Source organism: Esox lucius, chromosome 3 (assembly GCF_011004845.1).
Source record: "Esox lucius isolate fEsoLuc1 chromosome 3, fEsoLuc1.pri, whole genome shotgun sequence".
Classification (NCBI taxonomy): domain Eukaryota; kingdom Metazoa; phylum Chordata; class Actinopteri; order Esociformes; family Esocidae; genus Esox; species Esox lucius.
The window spans coordinates 28,117,594-28,135,449 of NC_047571.1; the positions used below are offsets into that span (position 1 = coordinate 28,117,594).

General features: G+C 42.6%; 3 protein-coding genes across 3 annotated transcripts; 2 read left to right on the forward strand and 1 right to left on the reverse strand.

Moving 5' to 3' along the window:
- Positions 1-1,196: 1,196 nt before the first annotated feature.
- On the forward strand, positions 1,197-3,096 carry LOC109614975 (interleukin-12 subunit alpha; the record flags this gene model as incomplete). Its single annotated transcript, XM_034291539.1, has 6 exons — positions 1,197-1,373; positions 1,489-1,572; positions 1,717-1,758; positions 1,867-1,980; positions 2,527-2,568; positions 2,707-3,096. Coding segments are annotated over 6 exons (612 nt in total), but the record flags the coding sequence as incomplete, so codon positions are not given.
- A 3,772-nt stretch (positions 3,097-6,868) lies between these two features.
- On the forward strand, positions 6,869-11,420 carry LOC105021129 (zona pellucida sperm-binding protein 3). The gene is made up of 8 exons (XM_010888604.4): positions 6,869-7,304; positions 8,323-8,438; positions 8,509-8,612; positions 9,414-9,597; positions 9,812-9,929; positions 10,010-10,095; positions 10,323-10,561; positions 10,796-11,420. The coding sequence occupies exons 1-8, from the start codon at positions 6,939-6,941 to the stop codon at positions 10,936-10,938; spliced, it is 1,356 nt and encodes a 451-aa protein (XP_010886906.2). The 5' UTR covers positions 6,869-6,938; the 3' UTR covers positions 10,939-11,420.
- A 2,489-nt stretch (positions 11,421-13,909) lies between these two features.
- arl14 (ADP-ribosylation factor-like 14) lies at positions 13,910-15,033 on the reverse strand. The gene has a single exon (XM_010888603.3). It carries the CDS (start codon positions 14,862-14,864, stop codon positions 14,310-14,312), a length of 555 nt encoding a protein of 184 aa, XP_010886905.1. The 5' UTR covers positions 14,865-15,033; the 3' UTR covers positions 13,910-14,309.
- Positions 15,034-17,856: the final 2,823 nt, after the last annotated feature.

A 17,856-nucleotide genomic window follows, 5' to 3' on the forward strand; every position in this document is an offset into this window, starting at 1 on the left:
TGGAGAGGCCAAGTACCCCCAGGGGTCCTAGTATCCCTGGTTGGGAACCACTGATCTAAATCATACAGCAGAATATAACATAATATATAGCTGAATATGACCTATATCATATAGCTGAATATGACATCAAATAGCTGAATATGGTAGATATCATAATGCTGAATATGAAAGATATCATAAAGCTGAATATGACAGATATCGCAAAGCTGAATATGACATACATCACAAAGCAGAATATGACAGGTATCATGAAGCTGAATAGGACATATAATATAGCTGAATGTGACATGTAATATAGCTGAACATGACCTATATCATATAGCTGAATGTGACATGTAATATAGCTGAATATGACCTATATCATATAGCTGAATGTGACATGTAATATAGCTGAATATGACCTATATCATATAGCTGAATGTGACATGTAATATAGCTGAACATGACCTATATCATATAGCTGAATGTGACATGTAATATAGCTGAATATGACCTATATCATATAGCTGAATGTGACAGATAAAAATACAATGTTATTGCTGCATATTGCTGCTCAATTTCATTGGGTTTTGACCAATAGTGAAAGTCCATACTGAATCATCGATGCACGTTCCTGTCACACTGACAAAGGCCTGGACCACTGCTGAATAACCACAGAGAGTGGATGAAGCGTTCACATCTTTGCTACCAAACTGTGAGAAACCAATGTGGTCATATGAGCCACAACCAAAAGACTGAATAGAATTCTGCAGAAAACGTAAATTCCAGTTTCATGATTGTAAAACATTTCATTATTGAAAACTCTGGAATCTAGTGAAATTACTAACTGTGACACTGCTACGTGAATTACTTTCCTTATACACATTATTTAAAACAAAAGGGTTAAATAGGGAAATCCCTGCCAGGAAAGTATAAAAACACTGACAGGTAAAGCAAGAGACAAGCAAACCAGTTTGGATTAACTAAGGATAACATATAGTTAACGATGACGCCAAACATTAAGCTCTGTAAGTAACCTGTATCCTATATCGAAATATCTTCTAACAAAATGTATGTTTTAAAGTCGGTCATTAGTTTCATGTTTTAAGTTAAAACAGGGATTTAACCACATTTTAACATGTCTGGATTATATGCAAAATATAATATATATTAAATATTTTTTCGCGCCACAAACTGATGTGTTGTTTTAAATCGGTTTTATTCTCTTTGAATGGTCAGACCTTGCCCCTTGGCTGCTCTTTGGGGTACTTGCCGGCTCCTTCTGGGGCTCGACCGTCTCCGTCCCGGTGCTGGGGCATAACACCCGGATAACCGAGCAGTGTATCACCAGTACACAGACCCTCCTTCAGAACATCACGAAGGCGCTCGCACAGGTCAAACAAACAGGCAGCCCTTCTGACAGTGTTCTTGACTCCTAGAGCGCATTATGGATAAATGTCTTCATGTTACATTCATGTCTGTACTCATAACGGTGTGTTTCAATTCTAGGAGACACCTTTCAAAGGCATAAACTGTACAAGGGGCATGGAGTTAAACACAGCAACACAGATGGTGTCAGTTTGCATGCCAAGAGTGAGACAATTACCATGTTTTAAATTAATTACATTACCGATTAAAAAATGTTGGAGAATAACGGGTTTCCCATATATGAACATGTACAATAGATGCTGAATGACTTTTCCGAATTACCCGTTTTGTTTTTCATCCTGTAACCAGCAATCAACGTGTTCTGGATTCTCAAACACAGACTTTGATCAGGTAGGTCATCACAAATAATGACAGATGTTTACAGTCTAAAAGAGGCACATCTTTCCCACTAGCAGCCTGTGTAGAAAACACACATGACGTGTCTAATGTGTCCCGTAGGACAAGTGTCTGAAGAATATTGAAAAGGATCTACGCTGCTATGGTGAAATGATGCTAGGCTTTCACCCTGAACTGCTTGAACACACCGTGCTGAACTTCGCGGAGATTAAGCAGGTGAGGCCACGATGGACAGCCGAGATTGACTGGGCTCGCAAACTAACATTGTGCCGGTGAACAAAGGATGGTTATAGGGTTTGTCCCATGGAGACATTATTATTATTGCATTATTAATTACAGCCAACATGTGTCGGTGTCTAGCATGAAGGAAATGCATTCGATGCCTTTTGTGCCCGTTGTCAGCCTGGGTTCACTTGTGTTGTGCTCATGCTTTAGAGGACTGAAATGTAAACCGCGACATGTTGAAAAAATTGCTTACTACATTATATCTACCGCAGATTTATCGTTTGAAGGTCCTAGTAGCATAAGACCCTGAAAGGACCATTTAGAGATGAATTGCCAAGACATGTTTAAGATCTGAGAGGGCGACGAGACATTATGACAATTAGCTATTTTGGGCCTATTTCTAACATAATCAGTCTTGCATTAGAAGGTCCCTGTCAGCAGACCAAAAAGACTACTCTACTCTACTGTTAAAAACGACATAGTGACTTGCCATCTCTTTAGTTCACCCTTTCATTTTCTTTCTTTTATTTTAAACAGAACTGTTTTGCCCTGTCTCTTGGAGACAGATCCTCTCAGCAGGTAAGACCTTCTTAAAAGCCACTTTGACAAACATGAAAGTGGCCTTCAATGGACTCCCCCTAAGGTTAGCAGGGAATTGTCCCTATGTATAGCCAGACATAAAGTCACCTTGACACAGTGCGTACCATTGTTTTGCAGGACACTGAGGGTTGTGCGTCTGCTCAACGTTTGACTACCCACAATCCCTTTGATGAGAGGGTCCAACTTTGTAAGGTGCTGAAGGGGTTGCAGGTTCGCACCATCACCATCAACAGGGTCATCGGCTATATTCACGCTGGAGAATATATGTGAGGTGGCCCGTTCCCAGGCTAAGCCAGCACCTGGCGGGCACCTGAGCTGTTGGAGACAGTTACTCATCACCGTAATCGCCATGGTGATGCCACTCACGAGAGAATTATGATCATGGACGTTTGTCTTTGTCAATGTTCAGTCTTACTGAATTACAGTTTGAGAAAGCTATTTAGGATGTGGAATATACAGATGTCATACATGTAACTATTATTTAATTTGATATTTATTTATAACCTAATGGGTTGTGTTATTTATTTAACTAATTTATAATGGTAAAACATTATTTATATACATATATATACAGTATATATATACAGTATATATATATATATATATATATGTATATATATATATATATATATATGAAGTTCATATATTTAAATATGTACACATTGTTTATATATTCCAAGAATACAGGTAAATAAACATATTTAAATCACATTTCATTTGCTGTTTTATTTTTCTCACACCATTTGCGTGCACTGGAAAGTATTGTGAGATATGTAGTCAACATATTCAGCCAAGTAAAATGATGGGAAACAAAGCTTTTTTAAATGACTTGTTTTGTTGTAAAAACACAGAGGTCAGCCATCTTGGTTGTTCCCCAAACCACACATGCTCATTCCTGTATGTCAACACCAATCACCACAATCCACAAGCACTACTTTTATATTGACGATCTGTATGATACTTCCTTGAGAAATGCCCATAGAGTTTTGTATTTGTATAGGTGAAGACATGAAGCATCGCTGACAAACAAAAGACGTCATGCTTCTAGCATTGACTCGGCTGATAGCTACTTCATTTGTTAGGATGTTCTTAATACTACTCAGTTGTGTTGTTGTTCCACCAAGCTATCTTTAAGCTGTATGCATCTAGCTATCTTTAAGCTGTATGCACCTAGCTATCTTTAAACTGTATCCACCTAGCTATCTTTAAACTGTATCCACCTAGCTTTCTTTTAACTGTATCCACCTAGCTATCTTTAAGCTGTATGCACCTAGCTATCTTTAAACTGTATCCACCTAGCTATCTTTAAACTGTATCCACCTAGCTATCTTTAAACTGTATCCACCAAGCTATCTTTAAACTGTATCCACCTAGCTATCTTTAAACTGTATCCACCTAGCTATCTTTAAACTCGCTCAGGAAAAGGATAACATTCAGCCTGGGGTGCAATGTGGTTTTGATTGAGCTAATGAATTGGTGCTACAAATGTCAAAACCCTAGCTGTGTAAACAACTAAGTGTATGTTGTTAATTAATACGCCAGTGCTGACAAGCCTAGCCCATTATTTGTTTCATCACCTAGTCCTGATTCTAGGCTTCGTGTTTACCTTTTGATTGTGGTATTGGCGTCTGTCAACACCAGGACCAAAGAGGTGTCCAAGAAAGTCAAGGAAGCCATTAGCCATTATGAAGATGAAAAATCAACCTCACGCAGACCAAAAACAACACTGGGGAGCATTAAGAAAAACAAGTCATGCACCGGTCAGCTTAACAGTCGTTAAAAAACCTGTAGGCCAAGGAAAACCACTAGAAATGGATGACCAAAGAATGCTCACCATAATGCTGAATACAAAATTAACTGTTGGAAAGATCAGGAACATTCTTCAGGAGGTAGGTGTGGATGTGTCAGCCACTACCATCCACAGAAGCGTACCCACCCCCAGCTTAAAAAACAGGAGTTACAGTTGGCTAAAAAAAGTGCCTAAACGGTTCTGGTACTGTGGACAGATGAGGCAAAAAGAGGAACATGTGCCAGAGTGATGGCAGGAAGATAGTGTGAAGAGAAAAGGAAACTTTCCACAAGATCCACAGGAAACCACTTGATCTGTGATGACGTGGAGGGGTGTGATGGCATGGACATGTACATCTTCCACTGAAAATGGCTCAATGCGCTGCCATAGAATCCAGGGAGTTTTTCAGGCCCAAATAAGGCAGAGCGCTAGACTGACCCTAGTCAATCAGCATGCTTTTTTCAAATTAAAATTACTAACACATTTAATTTTTGTTACATGTGAAAAGAGGTGATGAACGAGTTAATTGGAAGCTAGGGATGATTTGACTGTGATTATATAAAGGGCCAGGTTGGACACCAAGGTGCTGCTCTAATGATAAGTGCTGTGGGATTTTTAATGATCACAGATAGTTAGGACGCCATTGTATTGTCCCATTGGGGAGGCAACAGTCTTCACGGTGGTGTGTCCCAGTCACTGTACTGAGGCGTTGCAACGGGATTTTCAGACCTGAGTGAAGAGTGCCCTCTTCTGGCCCTCCTACACCATTTCCAGCAGCATCTTGTCTCCCACACTGGCCAGAACTAAGCCCATTCAGCCTCAGGGGCAAGCCGTCAGCAAGGTGCTATGTATATATATGGCTGGGCTACATAGAAATTAAGAACTTGAGTACTAAACTGCTCAATTTGGACATTATATGAATCAGTGCTCTGAAATAACTGTTGTCATTTGCTGTCATTTTTAAATGTTGAAGCCATTGTGTACACGAATACCTTTACGTAAGTGCTGAGAAAAAATCTCTACTTGATACTTTGTTTGATTTCAAATCTTAACTTTGGAGTAGAGCCAAAAGGAAAAAATTAAACGCTTAGTGTCCCACGAAATGCTCAGGGCGACACATTTCGGTTTGTACCCAACATATTTCAGCGTTATTACGCTCGAAAATATGGGCAACTGTTAAATGAATGGATGTTTTCTAAGCTGATCTGTCATAACAACCCTGTCATAAACCACTCAGCTAGTAAAACATGAGGAATAACTAGTGATGGCCATACGAGACTTCATTACCGTTCTTCTAGCAGCAGGATATTATGCTAGCAGTGCTAATTGAGAATTATTTTTTTCAAATTAAAGCCATCATTGAAATATATACATTTATATTTACATTTTATGTTTAATTTCCGTTCCAATATTGCTCGTGTCTGTTCCTTTTTACAGACTAGATTGTTAACTATGTTGCCTTATAAATTTCAATAATGACTTATATTGTGATAAAGAAAATCTGAGTGCTGCCAACATAATATTCAGGGGCTAAAATAACGCTAATGAAGCCTCGAATGGCCATCACTAGATACATCTCCGGAGACCACTGCACCTTTTTCTTTCCTTTCCAAAAAAGTCGAAAAGGAAGGTTTTGAGTGAGGAACAGAAGGGTTAAAATTAAGAGACAACTGCAAATTGGACGCTTCTGTTCCTCACTCAAAACTTTCCTTTTCGACTGTTTTGGAAAGGAAAGAAAAGTTTGCAGTTGGCTATTTTTTTTTCGTGGAGCTTTATATCTGCTACAATCGGAATGCAGTATTAGAAGTATGATAGCAATTAATTCCTGTGTGTTGCAAATACTGTGTCCAAAATAACACAGGTGACAGCAGTTACTTCCCTTTTAGGGATCTGTTTTTAGAAAGGGATGGTTTTCTACAAGGCTAGTATGCCCCTTGAGGTTGGCCTGAGATACTGGAGGACTGCAACATCAGTGAGGGGTGGTGACCCACTTTGAAACTGTGCTTATTTACTGGCTGAGTAGAAAGCAGGGCTCTGTGTAGTTTGGTTCCAACTGCCACTCATAACGACTTAGTGTTTAGCATCGTACTGTTCAATAACCTACACCATCGGTGTTCAACTCTGGCCCTCAAAGCCAGTTCCACTAAAACAAACGTTACCCCCTTAATCAGGGCCTTATTTAAACCTGGGACACCAGGTGGGTGCAAATAATGATGAGTTAGAACAGAGAAACTGCAGGCTCTGGCTCTTTGTAGGGTGATGGTTGAACACCCCTGACCTGCACAAAGAAACAAGTCAGTAATTCAAAGGAAATAGTAGCCTACGACTGACACCAAGTGACAGGTGCACGGAACTGTCAGGGTAAACGAATAAGACCTCACACAGAAGTCTTTTCAATTAACCAATAACACTGATTTTGCACAGATGCGGTTCCTCCACCCGTGCTCTGTGATTGGTTCATGCGTGGATTTTCTAATTGTATTTATAAACGATTGTACTGCGATGTAATAATTGCAGCGGGTTTGCGAAGCCGCCAAACACTCAGGTTACAAGCTCAGAAATGGAGCTTCCGCAAAAATGTCCGAGGTGGGTCGCTACCCTGCTGATGCTTTCAATACTGGCGGATTTTAATCAATCAGTAAATCCCGGAGGCCGAAATGTCGGTCAGACCCAACCTTTCAAAAAGAAAGCAGGGCCAACAAGGCGTCCTAACCTGAAAACCGTCCTCGTGAAGTGTCACGAAGATTCGCTCGAAGTGGTCGTGAAAGGTGACCTGTTCGACATCGGCATTCTCGTGAACGGCAGCGACATGCACCTAGGGTCCCAGTCAAGCGGCAGCGAGACCGCTCAGTGCAATGCAGTACAAACTGGAGAGGCAGAGTTTACGATCTTCGCCCCTTTGACCGCATGTGGAACCACATTCTCCGTAAGATATTAATATATTTTCAAAAAATTTACATTTTGTATAGGGTATCTTTGTCGCACTCAATAGGCTTATCCAGTGGCTCTCACTATGTCTGCAGGATAACACGAGTCTGAGGACAGACATTTTATTCTTAACAGATGGGCTAAGCCAAAAGTGGTTTTCTAAGGCAGTGTTTTTGGTTATTGCAACCTTATTCAATAATGAATGGTTTGATTAGTCAACGTTTGAATCAGGTGTGTTACTTCTGGCAAACTTCAAATATATCAAATGGTGGACACTTATTTGAAATGAAGGTGATATTCAAATACTTGAGTTCATTTTTGCAAACAAATTAGTTTAAATAAATAGGCCTGACCATGCTTTTTCTTAATGTGACATTTCCAATCTAGAATGTTCACTTGAGCTATATTCCATGACAATGTTTTACATTTGTCAATCAAGTGGTACTAATGGTGTGGTGGCCCAGGCATAAAGCTGCAATATGTGAAGTTAAGTCATTGAATCTGAAGTCGGTTGGGATGTTCAGAAAACCGCAAGTTATTCAAATAACCTAGTGGCCAACGTTGAACTGGAACTTAAGCCGACGTTAGAGAACCACACCCTCTCCTTTAGACAATGATTTACCTGTAACATTTCTGTTTTGCGTATCCGACTACTACTCTAAAATTGACAAACTATTGTAATAAGAGTGCGTGCAATGCACAGCCCCGGTCTAAGAAACCCTGTTTCAAGAACACTGTGGCCAAATGCTTTTTACAATAATCCCTGAAATGTAAGGCTCTAACGATGAAGCTAGCCTTGACGCTGTTGGGGAAACTGGGATCAGTACAGTAGCCAGCCTGGAAGAGACTATGACCATGACTACAAGGGCGTTCCTTTCCCTTGCCGTGAACATAGTTAGCCTGAACTACGTCTAATGTTTGGGGGCTCTGTTTTGTTAATTCATTTGCCTACACACACACACACACACAAAACGCAGACCTGAGGAAGAAAGTTGACAACCCTTCCCTTCTTCCAGTCCACAGAGACGGCGCTGGTCTATTCCAACGTTCTCATCTATTCCCCGTCGCCCCCTCGTGACGGCGTCTACAGATTGGCCGCTGCCTCGGTTCCCATTGAATGCCATTACGGAAAGTAAGTGGCATTTCAGTCCTTGAGCTGTCGTGGGGCTTTTAAACCCTGTTAATGGTCAATGTCTGTGTAGGCAGTATGCTGTGGACAGCGCCGCCCTGGTGCCCGTGTGGATCCCCCTGGTCTCAACCGTCCCTGCGGAGGGCCAACTGGACTTCAGCCTCCGGCTCATGACGGGTAGACTTTTTTTTTTTACATTTTTTTTTTTTTTTATTGTTTAAAAAAAAGCCTGAGTCCTCTTTGGAACTGCCAGAACAGAAGTTTTGGTGTTCTGGGGGGAGGGGATGGGCCTCCCACATCTGTGATGTGACTTCTGCCTTTGAACAAGGCGACTGTACTCACCGTGTCCATGCTTACCGTGTCCATGCTTACTTGGCTGAAAATGCAGAAGGGGCCCTGGGAAATTGTAGCTTTTCTTTGAACGCCCTCTGTTTTTGGCAGTAGAACTCTGTTTTTTGCAATAATACCGAATGGGCCTGTAGAGATGGAAGCCCTTGTCTGTTAACACTGTTTTTAGAGGCTTAAATTTCGATACTTGTGTTCTGACTGCTAGTCACAGTTTGAAGCCTTGTGTAGCCCTGTTCTACCCGCCCACAACAGTAGTATGTAAGTGCCTCATCGTTGAGTCTTTAACCATGTGATGAGGCTGTAGTGTTTACATCCATGATGAGCCATGCTTGATGATATAAAAATCAATTTGTCTTTTGTCCTTTTAACACAAACAGTCTTACTCGATTTCGTAGCCAGAATTCACTGTTCACCTCTGCTGCCTGCACCAAGTGATCTCCTAACATTGTTTGGAAACAGCCCTTCGGCATGTCAATGACAAGTGTTTTTCAAAAGGCCCAAAAATGGAGTGATCTGCTCTTAGTGACCGTTTGCCCTAATATGATGGATTCAATTGATCCGTGCTAAGTCAAAGCTCTGGTACATGTCCTCAGTCACACGCTAACCCCCCCCCCACATGCTCCTCTACAGATGACTGGCGGGCTGAAAGGGAGTCGAATACGTTCTCCCTGGGGGATGTCATCCACCTAGAGGCAGCGGTCATTGTGCACAAACACATGCCCCTCCGCGTTCACGTCGACCACTGTGTGGCTACGGAGACCCCTGACGCGGAGTCGTATGCCAACCTTAGACACGACTTCATAGATTATTACGGGTGAGGTCATCCAGGAAAGAGTGCTCAAGTATTGACTGGACTGTCTTTGAAATGCCTTACTCATCACTCGCTAAAGCACTTGAGTGTTGATTTGGCTTGGAATAGCGCAGCAGGATGTCTCGCTGCTCAGCGGGTCATAACTCTGGTTGACAATATACCTGCAAGAGTGCGAATCCCTTCCTTGAATTGCCACGTTATGGTCTTGCCCAATCAGATGCCTCACAGATGGTCAGCTGACGGGCTCCGGGTCACGGTACATGCCAAGAGTCCAGAATGATAAGCTGAACATAATGCTGGATGCCTTCAGGTTCTTCCAGGCCCCTACTGATATGGTACGTGCATGTCCTACCGCCCCGTCTGGGGTTCTGTCTCCACCTTCTGGCCATTCTGATGTCTCTGCCGGTCTCCACAGGTCTTCATAACATGCCACCTGAAGGCTGTCCGTGCCATCAGTGCCGTTGACTCCAGGAACCGGGCGTGCTCCTTCATTGCAAACCGGTATGAAATGGGGTGTGTTGCTTCTTAAAGTATGTATGGAGGCATGGGGTTAATTGACAGCAATACTAGATTGCAGTGTCCTAAAGATGTTTTACAATAGACATTGTTGCCAAATGCATACCTTAAAATGTATCTATGGTAGATGGCGCAGATTTTAGGGCACGCTACTTTTGACCTGTCATCTACTCCGACCTGGCGTCCTAACTGACAATACAATGTGCTTTCAGCTGGAGGTCGGCGGATGGGCATGACCAGGCGTGTAAAAGCTGTGAGGTCTCACAACGCTTCGCTAAGTTCACTGCCCCCACCACCGCAACAACGGTCAAGCCTACCACTCCCAAACCATATCCGGCTAGCTTTTTCCGCGTTCGCCCGGGCCTTCAGGCTGAGCTTCTCCCCAAGGCCGGGCCCACATCCAGAAGGCCTTCCTCGAGTGGCTGGAAGAGGGGTACCGACACTACGCGAGGTGGGTTACCATGGAAGGCAAACTGGATGCACTGCTCACTTGGTTTGTTAGATTTTTGGGTGTTTTTCTGTATTTTATAACAGTCGGTCCGGCTGTGTGCTCTCACTATTGCGGGCAGAATGGATTTTGTACACCTGCTGAGGTGCTGTTTGACACTTAGTATTGTTCTGAAAATGCACATTTGCACCATTTGATGTTTTGGCTGAACCAAAAGAGGCTGTCCTTTTATTTCAGAGTGGAGAAGGACCACCACGGTGGGACCCCTGTTCATTGTGACTGGTCAGGAAGTCATCCCATCGAAGACTGCCCCCGCAACACTACAGCCGATGACGACGCCGGTGGAGACTGTCCGTTTGGAGGCGGTTCATCCGAAATAGCCGCCTGGGGCACACGAGGCACGGACTGACATGGTGCCAGGAATCGCTCGTCCGTCTGAGACGGGCACTGCCACAAACGCCACTGGAGTATTTCCAATCTCTAGATGGCGTCTCACTGGATTGATGGGTTCTGTGCAGCAAGTTGACTGTGGAACATGAATGTGCTTGAGGCTAGGATGTCAGTTGACCAGCCCTTGGCTATAACAAGAACGGCTCTAATTCCTTTAAAACCAACTGAATATGGTACCTTCAGTTTGAAGTGCCCCGAAATGTAGGTCCTTGCTCATCTACACTGTTCCATTCCAGCTTCGCAATGGCGAACTGTCATCAGAATAAATATTTTACATCCATAGTTGTTTCTGTAATTATCTGGGTGTGTCCCTGAAGGGCTGACAGTCAAGCTGTGGATTATGGCTTTAGCCAGAGGGTGTGTCTTCTATCCCTTCCCCCAATAAACATGCTAAATTACTTTATGAACCTTACCTTCAAACGTGTTGCTTTATATGAATCTGGGACTCCGCCTTAGTCTGATCATGCTTGGCTACCCACTGAAAGCACTTGATCTTTGGTGCAGACCCAGAAGTAATGGTGTGGGCATGACTGCTTCTTAAAGGGGCACTCTGCAATTGCTGCATCCATTTTTGGACCGTTTTAAATTATTAATAGCCATTGATTCTCTAACTTATGAATGCCTGATGAGCTTAGTTTGACTGTCCAACCAGTCTGAAATATAGGCTTGCTTTACTCAATTTGTTAATGTTCAAATGGGTAAGTATGAATGTAAAGACTTACACTTCTTTGCCTCAGTTCAAGCTCTTTAGGGTGGCTTTTCAGTTTCAACTGCAGATTGTGCCTTTTAAAACAAAGTGCCTGTCATACATGTTATTGATAGGTGCAGCATTACTGCTTCCTATCATTTCCTGCACTGATTCTGCTCCCCATGGGATGTTAGTTTGGTTATTTTCAATAAACCTAATCCTAATTGGCCTTGCATTGATCAGAATCTCTGAAATTGTGCTAATTTTGTCTGTGGTGGGGCAAACGCCCCATTAGTAGAAAAATCAAATTTGGAGAGGTCTCTGTTAAGTAATTACAATTACTGGTTTTTGTGGTTGCCCCACTAGCGATCTAAAATGCCCTGGATAAGGCCATCAGCTAAATGACTAATGTAACACTCAAAGCTACGCCCGAATCATGTTTCAGGACCATGGAGAGCTCGTTGGTCCGAATACATGGCACACGCGTTTCCGTCGGGCTAGAAAACACGTCAAAGTCTATACGCTTTCTTACAATCCATCAGAGACTGTAACTTATACATTTAGGGTTTCATGCATGAGTAATATTTTGTACAACGTAGACAAATAATCGATTTCCCGGACGCCACCTGTTTACGTGTATCAAATATCACCCCCCCCAGCCCCCAGCAATTGTTCACTGTGCTCGCTAATGATTTATTGCAGGCAGATAATTGCTCATTTGGATGCCCTGAAAGTGGACATTGAAGTACACATCAAAAGCACTTAGTATTTGTGTGACGCAATGATCCACAATATTATAACATATGTATATATATAATACGCTACACTGGCTCGTCTATTTAATACCTTATGATAAAAAGATGGTTGTTTTAAGAAAATATATCCTTCAAAGAAAAATAACCCACATTTGTTGGTCTAGTCATTATTTTTTTTAAACCTGTACTACTTTTAAGATTCTGTATATTCGTTTGTACATTTACATTCATATATTGATGACCATGAATTATCACAACTGTTGGTTGACGAACGTCAGTTCAGGGAGGAATTTCCCTCGAACATACAACGACAGCATTGTCTGTTAGGGTTTGGCTCATACGACTAGTACCAGACCGCGCCTCAGCCAACCAAACCTGCGTGGATATCGCCTCAAATAGCGTAGGCTACGTCGTTCTCAACCAACTTGGATTATTTCCATTAGCCGATTGAAGAATGTGGATTTACTTCAAATGTCAGACTCCAAGCTTTACATTTTTTTCCATATTTGTTGTAACTATTGGCCAGGCAATCCGAAACTGTGGAGAGATACTTTGCAGAGATGACCAGATATGCTGCGCGCACGGCAACGACAATTTCACCATCAGTTGTTGCAGGCACACTGTTCAAAGCACCTTCTACAACATCGCAATGGTTACGCGGAAACTCTCCGGTGTCCTCATTTTGCTCCTTCTCTTTGCTCTTGGCTACTTTGTCCAACGGATTTTCTGCCCCAGACCGAGGCGACAGCTTGACTGCCACGAGCCGCACCCGCTCCTTAGCGGACGCACAACAGTTTCTCAGGATCCGCTCCTGGAGAGCTACACACAGCAAAGCGTTGATGACCTAGCTCCCCAAGTGTGTCTACCCTCCTACGAAGAAGTTAAGTACTTGCCGACGTATGAAGAGACCGTGCTGGAGTCTCATAGAGGTCAGTTGGAAACCGCGGGACCCGAGCAGGGACGGGGCAGCTCTCCCTAGGCCTCCAATGTTATGACTGAGACAACCGTGGTACCTGTCCCTCACAGCATATTGATGTTGGATTACTCTCAAAACGGTTTATATGAAAACATGCTGTTATGTTAAGCACATTTTAGCGGTCATGTGAGTTTTAGTGCCGATTTCCCGAACACAGATTATGCCTAGTCCTGACTAAAAAGGAAAAACAAATCTAACCTTATGGATATTCTCCATTGAGGGCCGGTTTCGCAGACACAGATTATGCCTAGTTCAGGGAAAAAAACAAGATCAATGGAGTTTTCTTTGAACGTATTTTTTTAGTCCTAGACTAGGCTTAATCCATGTATGCGAAACCAGCCCAGAGTTGTGGTTTTTTTAAGTCTAGGATTTGGCTTAATCTGTCCCGGCTCGTAGTGTAAAAATCATGTACAAGTGAACAAATTGTGAATGAGGCCTTATATGTTCAGGTATAGCCTAGGTAATGTACGGAAGACATTGAATTAGATACAAGTTATTTAATTTATGTAGATATATACGGTCACTGTGTGTTTTACAATCTGTATGCGTTTCTACACATTCGTCTATAATGTCGTGTCAGTTGTTATGAGCTATTTCAAATTATTTATGACAATACTTCTCAGAGGAACAAAACTGATACAAACTTGGAAAACAAACTCAAGCACGAAATGAAGTGGCTCGCTGAACTGATTAACTTCGGTTTTTGGATTTCCTTTGTGTCCTGTTGTGCTGTGATATTGTTTAGTAGAATGTGATATCCATCCTTAATAAAACACAACATCGTAATTTCTCCATAACGGTGGCTGTCTTTGCAAACATTACAAATCCATTCAGGTGCTTGATGTTGATCTTATGATTTACGCACTGTCTCTTTTGTATTGTCTAGAACGCGTCCTGTGACGGTAGTTTGAGCAAGTGTGCCACTCGCTGGAATCCGTCCACAAGCCCAGCACCGGTTAACGCGGAGCAGGGCTGAACGAACCAGTCCCGCTCAGCGCACATCTTCCTCAGATTAAAGCGCTCTGTTATCTCTGTGACCGAGGCGGACTCCTCGAGGTCCTGCTTGTTGGCGAGGATCACCACCGGCAGACCTCGCAAAAATTCACTTTTTAGGGCGTGCTCCAGAGCCTGCCGGGCCTCGTCTAACCTTCGCCTATCTGCGCTGTCCACCACGAACGCCAGTCCCACTGTGCCCTGATAGAAGCTCTTCCAGTACTGTCGCATTGTCTTCTGGCCTCCCACGTCCCATACCGTGAGATCAATTCTTCCTCTCCTTTTCTTGGCTTCTATCACCGCCACATTGAAACCAACAGTGGGAACGGTACAGACCGATTCATTATATTTCAGTCTGTAGAGAATGGTTGATTTCCCCGCTGAGTCGAGGCCAAGTAGGAGAACTCGGGCCTCGGCTCGGTGTCTTGAGCCGCCCTGTCCCATTTGTGGCGTCGCGTTCCAAATCCACTGCGAAATGACAGACGCACCTTATGTAGAGGCATTGCTGTCACCACTGGGCACTGTTTCCTTCATCGAGTTGCAGTGTTTGCACAGTGCGTTGCCGTTACTAGATGAACGATTACCGACTACCTATAAACCATTCGCTTAGCGATAAGCAAGGTTCAAAGTAGGCCCTATACAACTAAAAGCAGCGAACACTTCCCCCCTCCCCTTTTTGTCCAATAGCCTAACATAATTATTCATTTTGAGAGTGTCCACAAGACCCCCCCCCCTCCAAAAAAGCACCACGTGTGGCACATGCATTGCTTGGCAGCTGTAAAGTCTTAATTCATGGTAAAAACATGCCATCTGCCGCCTCCCTGGTAAAAGCCCATATATACATACACACGGCTGCTCATGGGTGACGCAACCTTTGCAATTGTGATGTGTAGCTTAGTCTGTACAGCCATAAATAAGACACCACATATATCGCATTTTCGGATACGCCCTTTAATCCCAATAAAACCACCAAACAGACCATATGACTTGCATTATAGTTACACATCAACAAATTCCAAAGAAGATAACCTGGTTGAAGACAATAAAGGACCAATATTTGCTCAGTTCCAAATAGATGTAGGCTATGTAGTGTTCAGTTATTGATAAGACAGAGCTTTTTGAATAATTTAATTCAAATGTATAATTCCACATTATAAATGTTTTTTAAAGTGCATTTAAACAAGCCTCAACACACTTCACAGAAGTACTCCACCTTCAAAAGAACAAACTGAAATATGAAAATAGGCGAAAACATAACATGAGTGTTCTATTCTAGAAAGTGGTGCTTACTAGACAAAATGGGTTCTCGTTTCTATTTATTAAATCCCACTAACATTTCATCCGTCTCATAATGCAAAATGACACGAAATGTACAAAAAAGTATTTAGGATATCTGTTACCAAATATCCCTATAAATAAAATGAGATGTTAAAATTACGTCTCAACGTAGTTTCTGCTAAATAACAGATATGTAAAAATCTAACAATAAAATGCCCTAATACCCCGAAGGAATTTGGTGCACCTGAAGTCATTATAGGCCCAAAAAGTAACAGCCTATAACAACGCACTGATGTGACGCAAACAACCATGTAGAAAAGCTAAATCAAAAATGGAAATGTCCAACCATGGCTCAGGACCGGTGCCACAAAAGGGCAAGAAGGGGCTTAGCCCCCTCAGTTGAATTTCCTGCCCCCTCCCCCTAGTTTATGTTTTAAATACTCAAGAAAAATATCCAAAAAAAGATTTGCCCCCTCGCCATTATTTTTCTGCCCCCTCAGTCACTTCGTCCTGGCGCCGGACCTGCATGGGCTTCATACATGCTGCTTTGGAATAAACATGCTTCATGTAGTGTATAATTTACACCACAGCAAACAACTCCTTTAGAAATATTTGTCATGTTAGGCTACTACAATGCCTACTTCCACTTATACCCATGAATGTTAGTTGCAACCTATACAAAGGCACTGCAACGGCTCTGCTCATATAACTATGGCGTTTACTTAATTCTCATGGTAAGGATCGTAAAAACATACCATGCTTTTAGCCATGATGTGTACTGCCATTAACTCAAGTAATACACTACCATTGCAGCATATCCGTGGCAGGCACCAAAAATAGAATTATACACTCCATATCACAACAACTGGCACAGCGTGTACTTATCTCAAAACGGGATGCTGTCGAATCATCTCTACGTCCAGCGGCCATGTATACTGAGACATTAGTTAGTTATAGCAGCTATACATATACATAAAAACAAATAAAAAGAAAAATGACTAATGAATTTGGTGTCCTCTTAATAAATTCCCCTAAACCAGAACTATACTTCCGCAATCTTTGAATGGTTTAAGTTAAGACCAAGGTCTGGCAACGCGAGACTACTCCTCCTGTCTCTTCAGTTCGGCACATTACACCGTAGCAAAGGTTTTTCTGTCAGAGGGTTTTCTACTGCAGGTGAATCAAGAGGAATCAATTAGACAACATGTTGTAGAGGTATTTCAAAGTAAATTCCATATGTTCTACAATATTAATACTTTACACATTTCCGTGAAAAGGCCTAGGAACACAGGCCACATGGCAAAGTGATACGTGGTTATGGACAACACAAGTCAACTAAAATGTGAATATGCTCAAATAAAAATGGCACCATAAATAAACGAAACGTGAGTCACCGTATTCGTTTCGGGGGAACGTATGCATTTTCCATCCCCAAATATCATTACCCAAACATTTGTTGCGAAACCATAGGACAACAGATGATAACAATCTGTTGGATAATATGCACCCAGAGGAACCAATCCCTGAATGACATGCACCCAGAGGAACCAATCCATAGGCCGTAACCTTTCTTCACTGGTCGGTACAGTCCGTAGCGTGATCCCGCTCATCGATCATCTCAATCACTTCGGCCCCTCGAGAGACACCACTCACAAGTGGGCGCCATTAGGCATTGCCAAAGCACCGAAAGCATCCTTCTAGACTAAACCCTGTACTAGAGAATGCAAGTAGATTGCCAAGTTTAAAACAACAGATTTCCATCTCGTTCAGGACCTTATCCCCGTCTCTCTTGGCTTAATCCAAACTCCTCCAGTTGGGTCATCCATTAAGTACACCAGTCCAGTGTCCCGGCGACTGTGGAGCTCTGAGGGGGATTGCTTCCTCTTCTGAACCACTATGTCGTAAGATACGTCCAGGATGTCTGGCTTTTTCACTGGCTCTTGGAAAAAGATTGCATGGGTAGTTGTGGAGCACTCAATCATTTTCTGATAGATTTCAGATTTACGCTTATCGGGTGCCCACTCGCCGAAACACCAGAAAAGCACCCGTTCCTCGGCAATGGGGGACTTGGAACTTCGTTGACCCATCATTCAAAACTAAGCACAGGCACACCTCAGTAAAATATTTTCCTCCCGATGATCCAAAGATCAGATAGAGA

Excerpts from the sequence above, each read along its gene's own strand:
- arl14 (XM_010888603.3), bottom strand. The coding sequence starts at position 14,864 with ATGGGACAGGGCGGCTCAAGACACCGAGCCGAGGCCCGAGTTCTCCTA.
- LOC105021129 (XM_010888604.4), top strand. The coding sequence starts at position 6,939 with ATGGAGCTTCCGCAAAAATGTCCGAGGTGGGTCGCTACCCTGCTGATG. Across the intron at positions 7,305-8,322 it reads CATGTGGAACCACATTCTCC|TCCACAGAGACGGCGCTGGT; the intron begins GTAAGATATTAA and ends CCCTTCTTCCAG. Across the intron at positions 8,613-9,413 it reads CAGCCTCCGGCTCATGACGG|ATGACTGGCGGGCTGAAAGG; the intron begins GTAGACTTTTTT and ends GCTCCTCTACAG.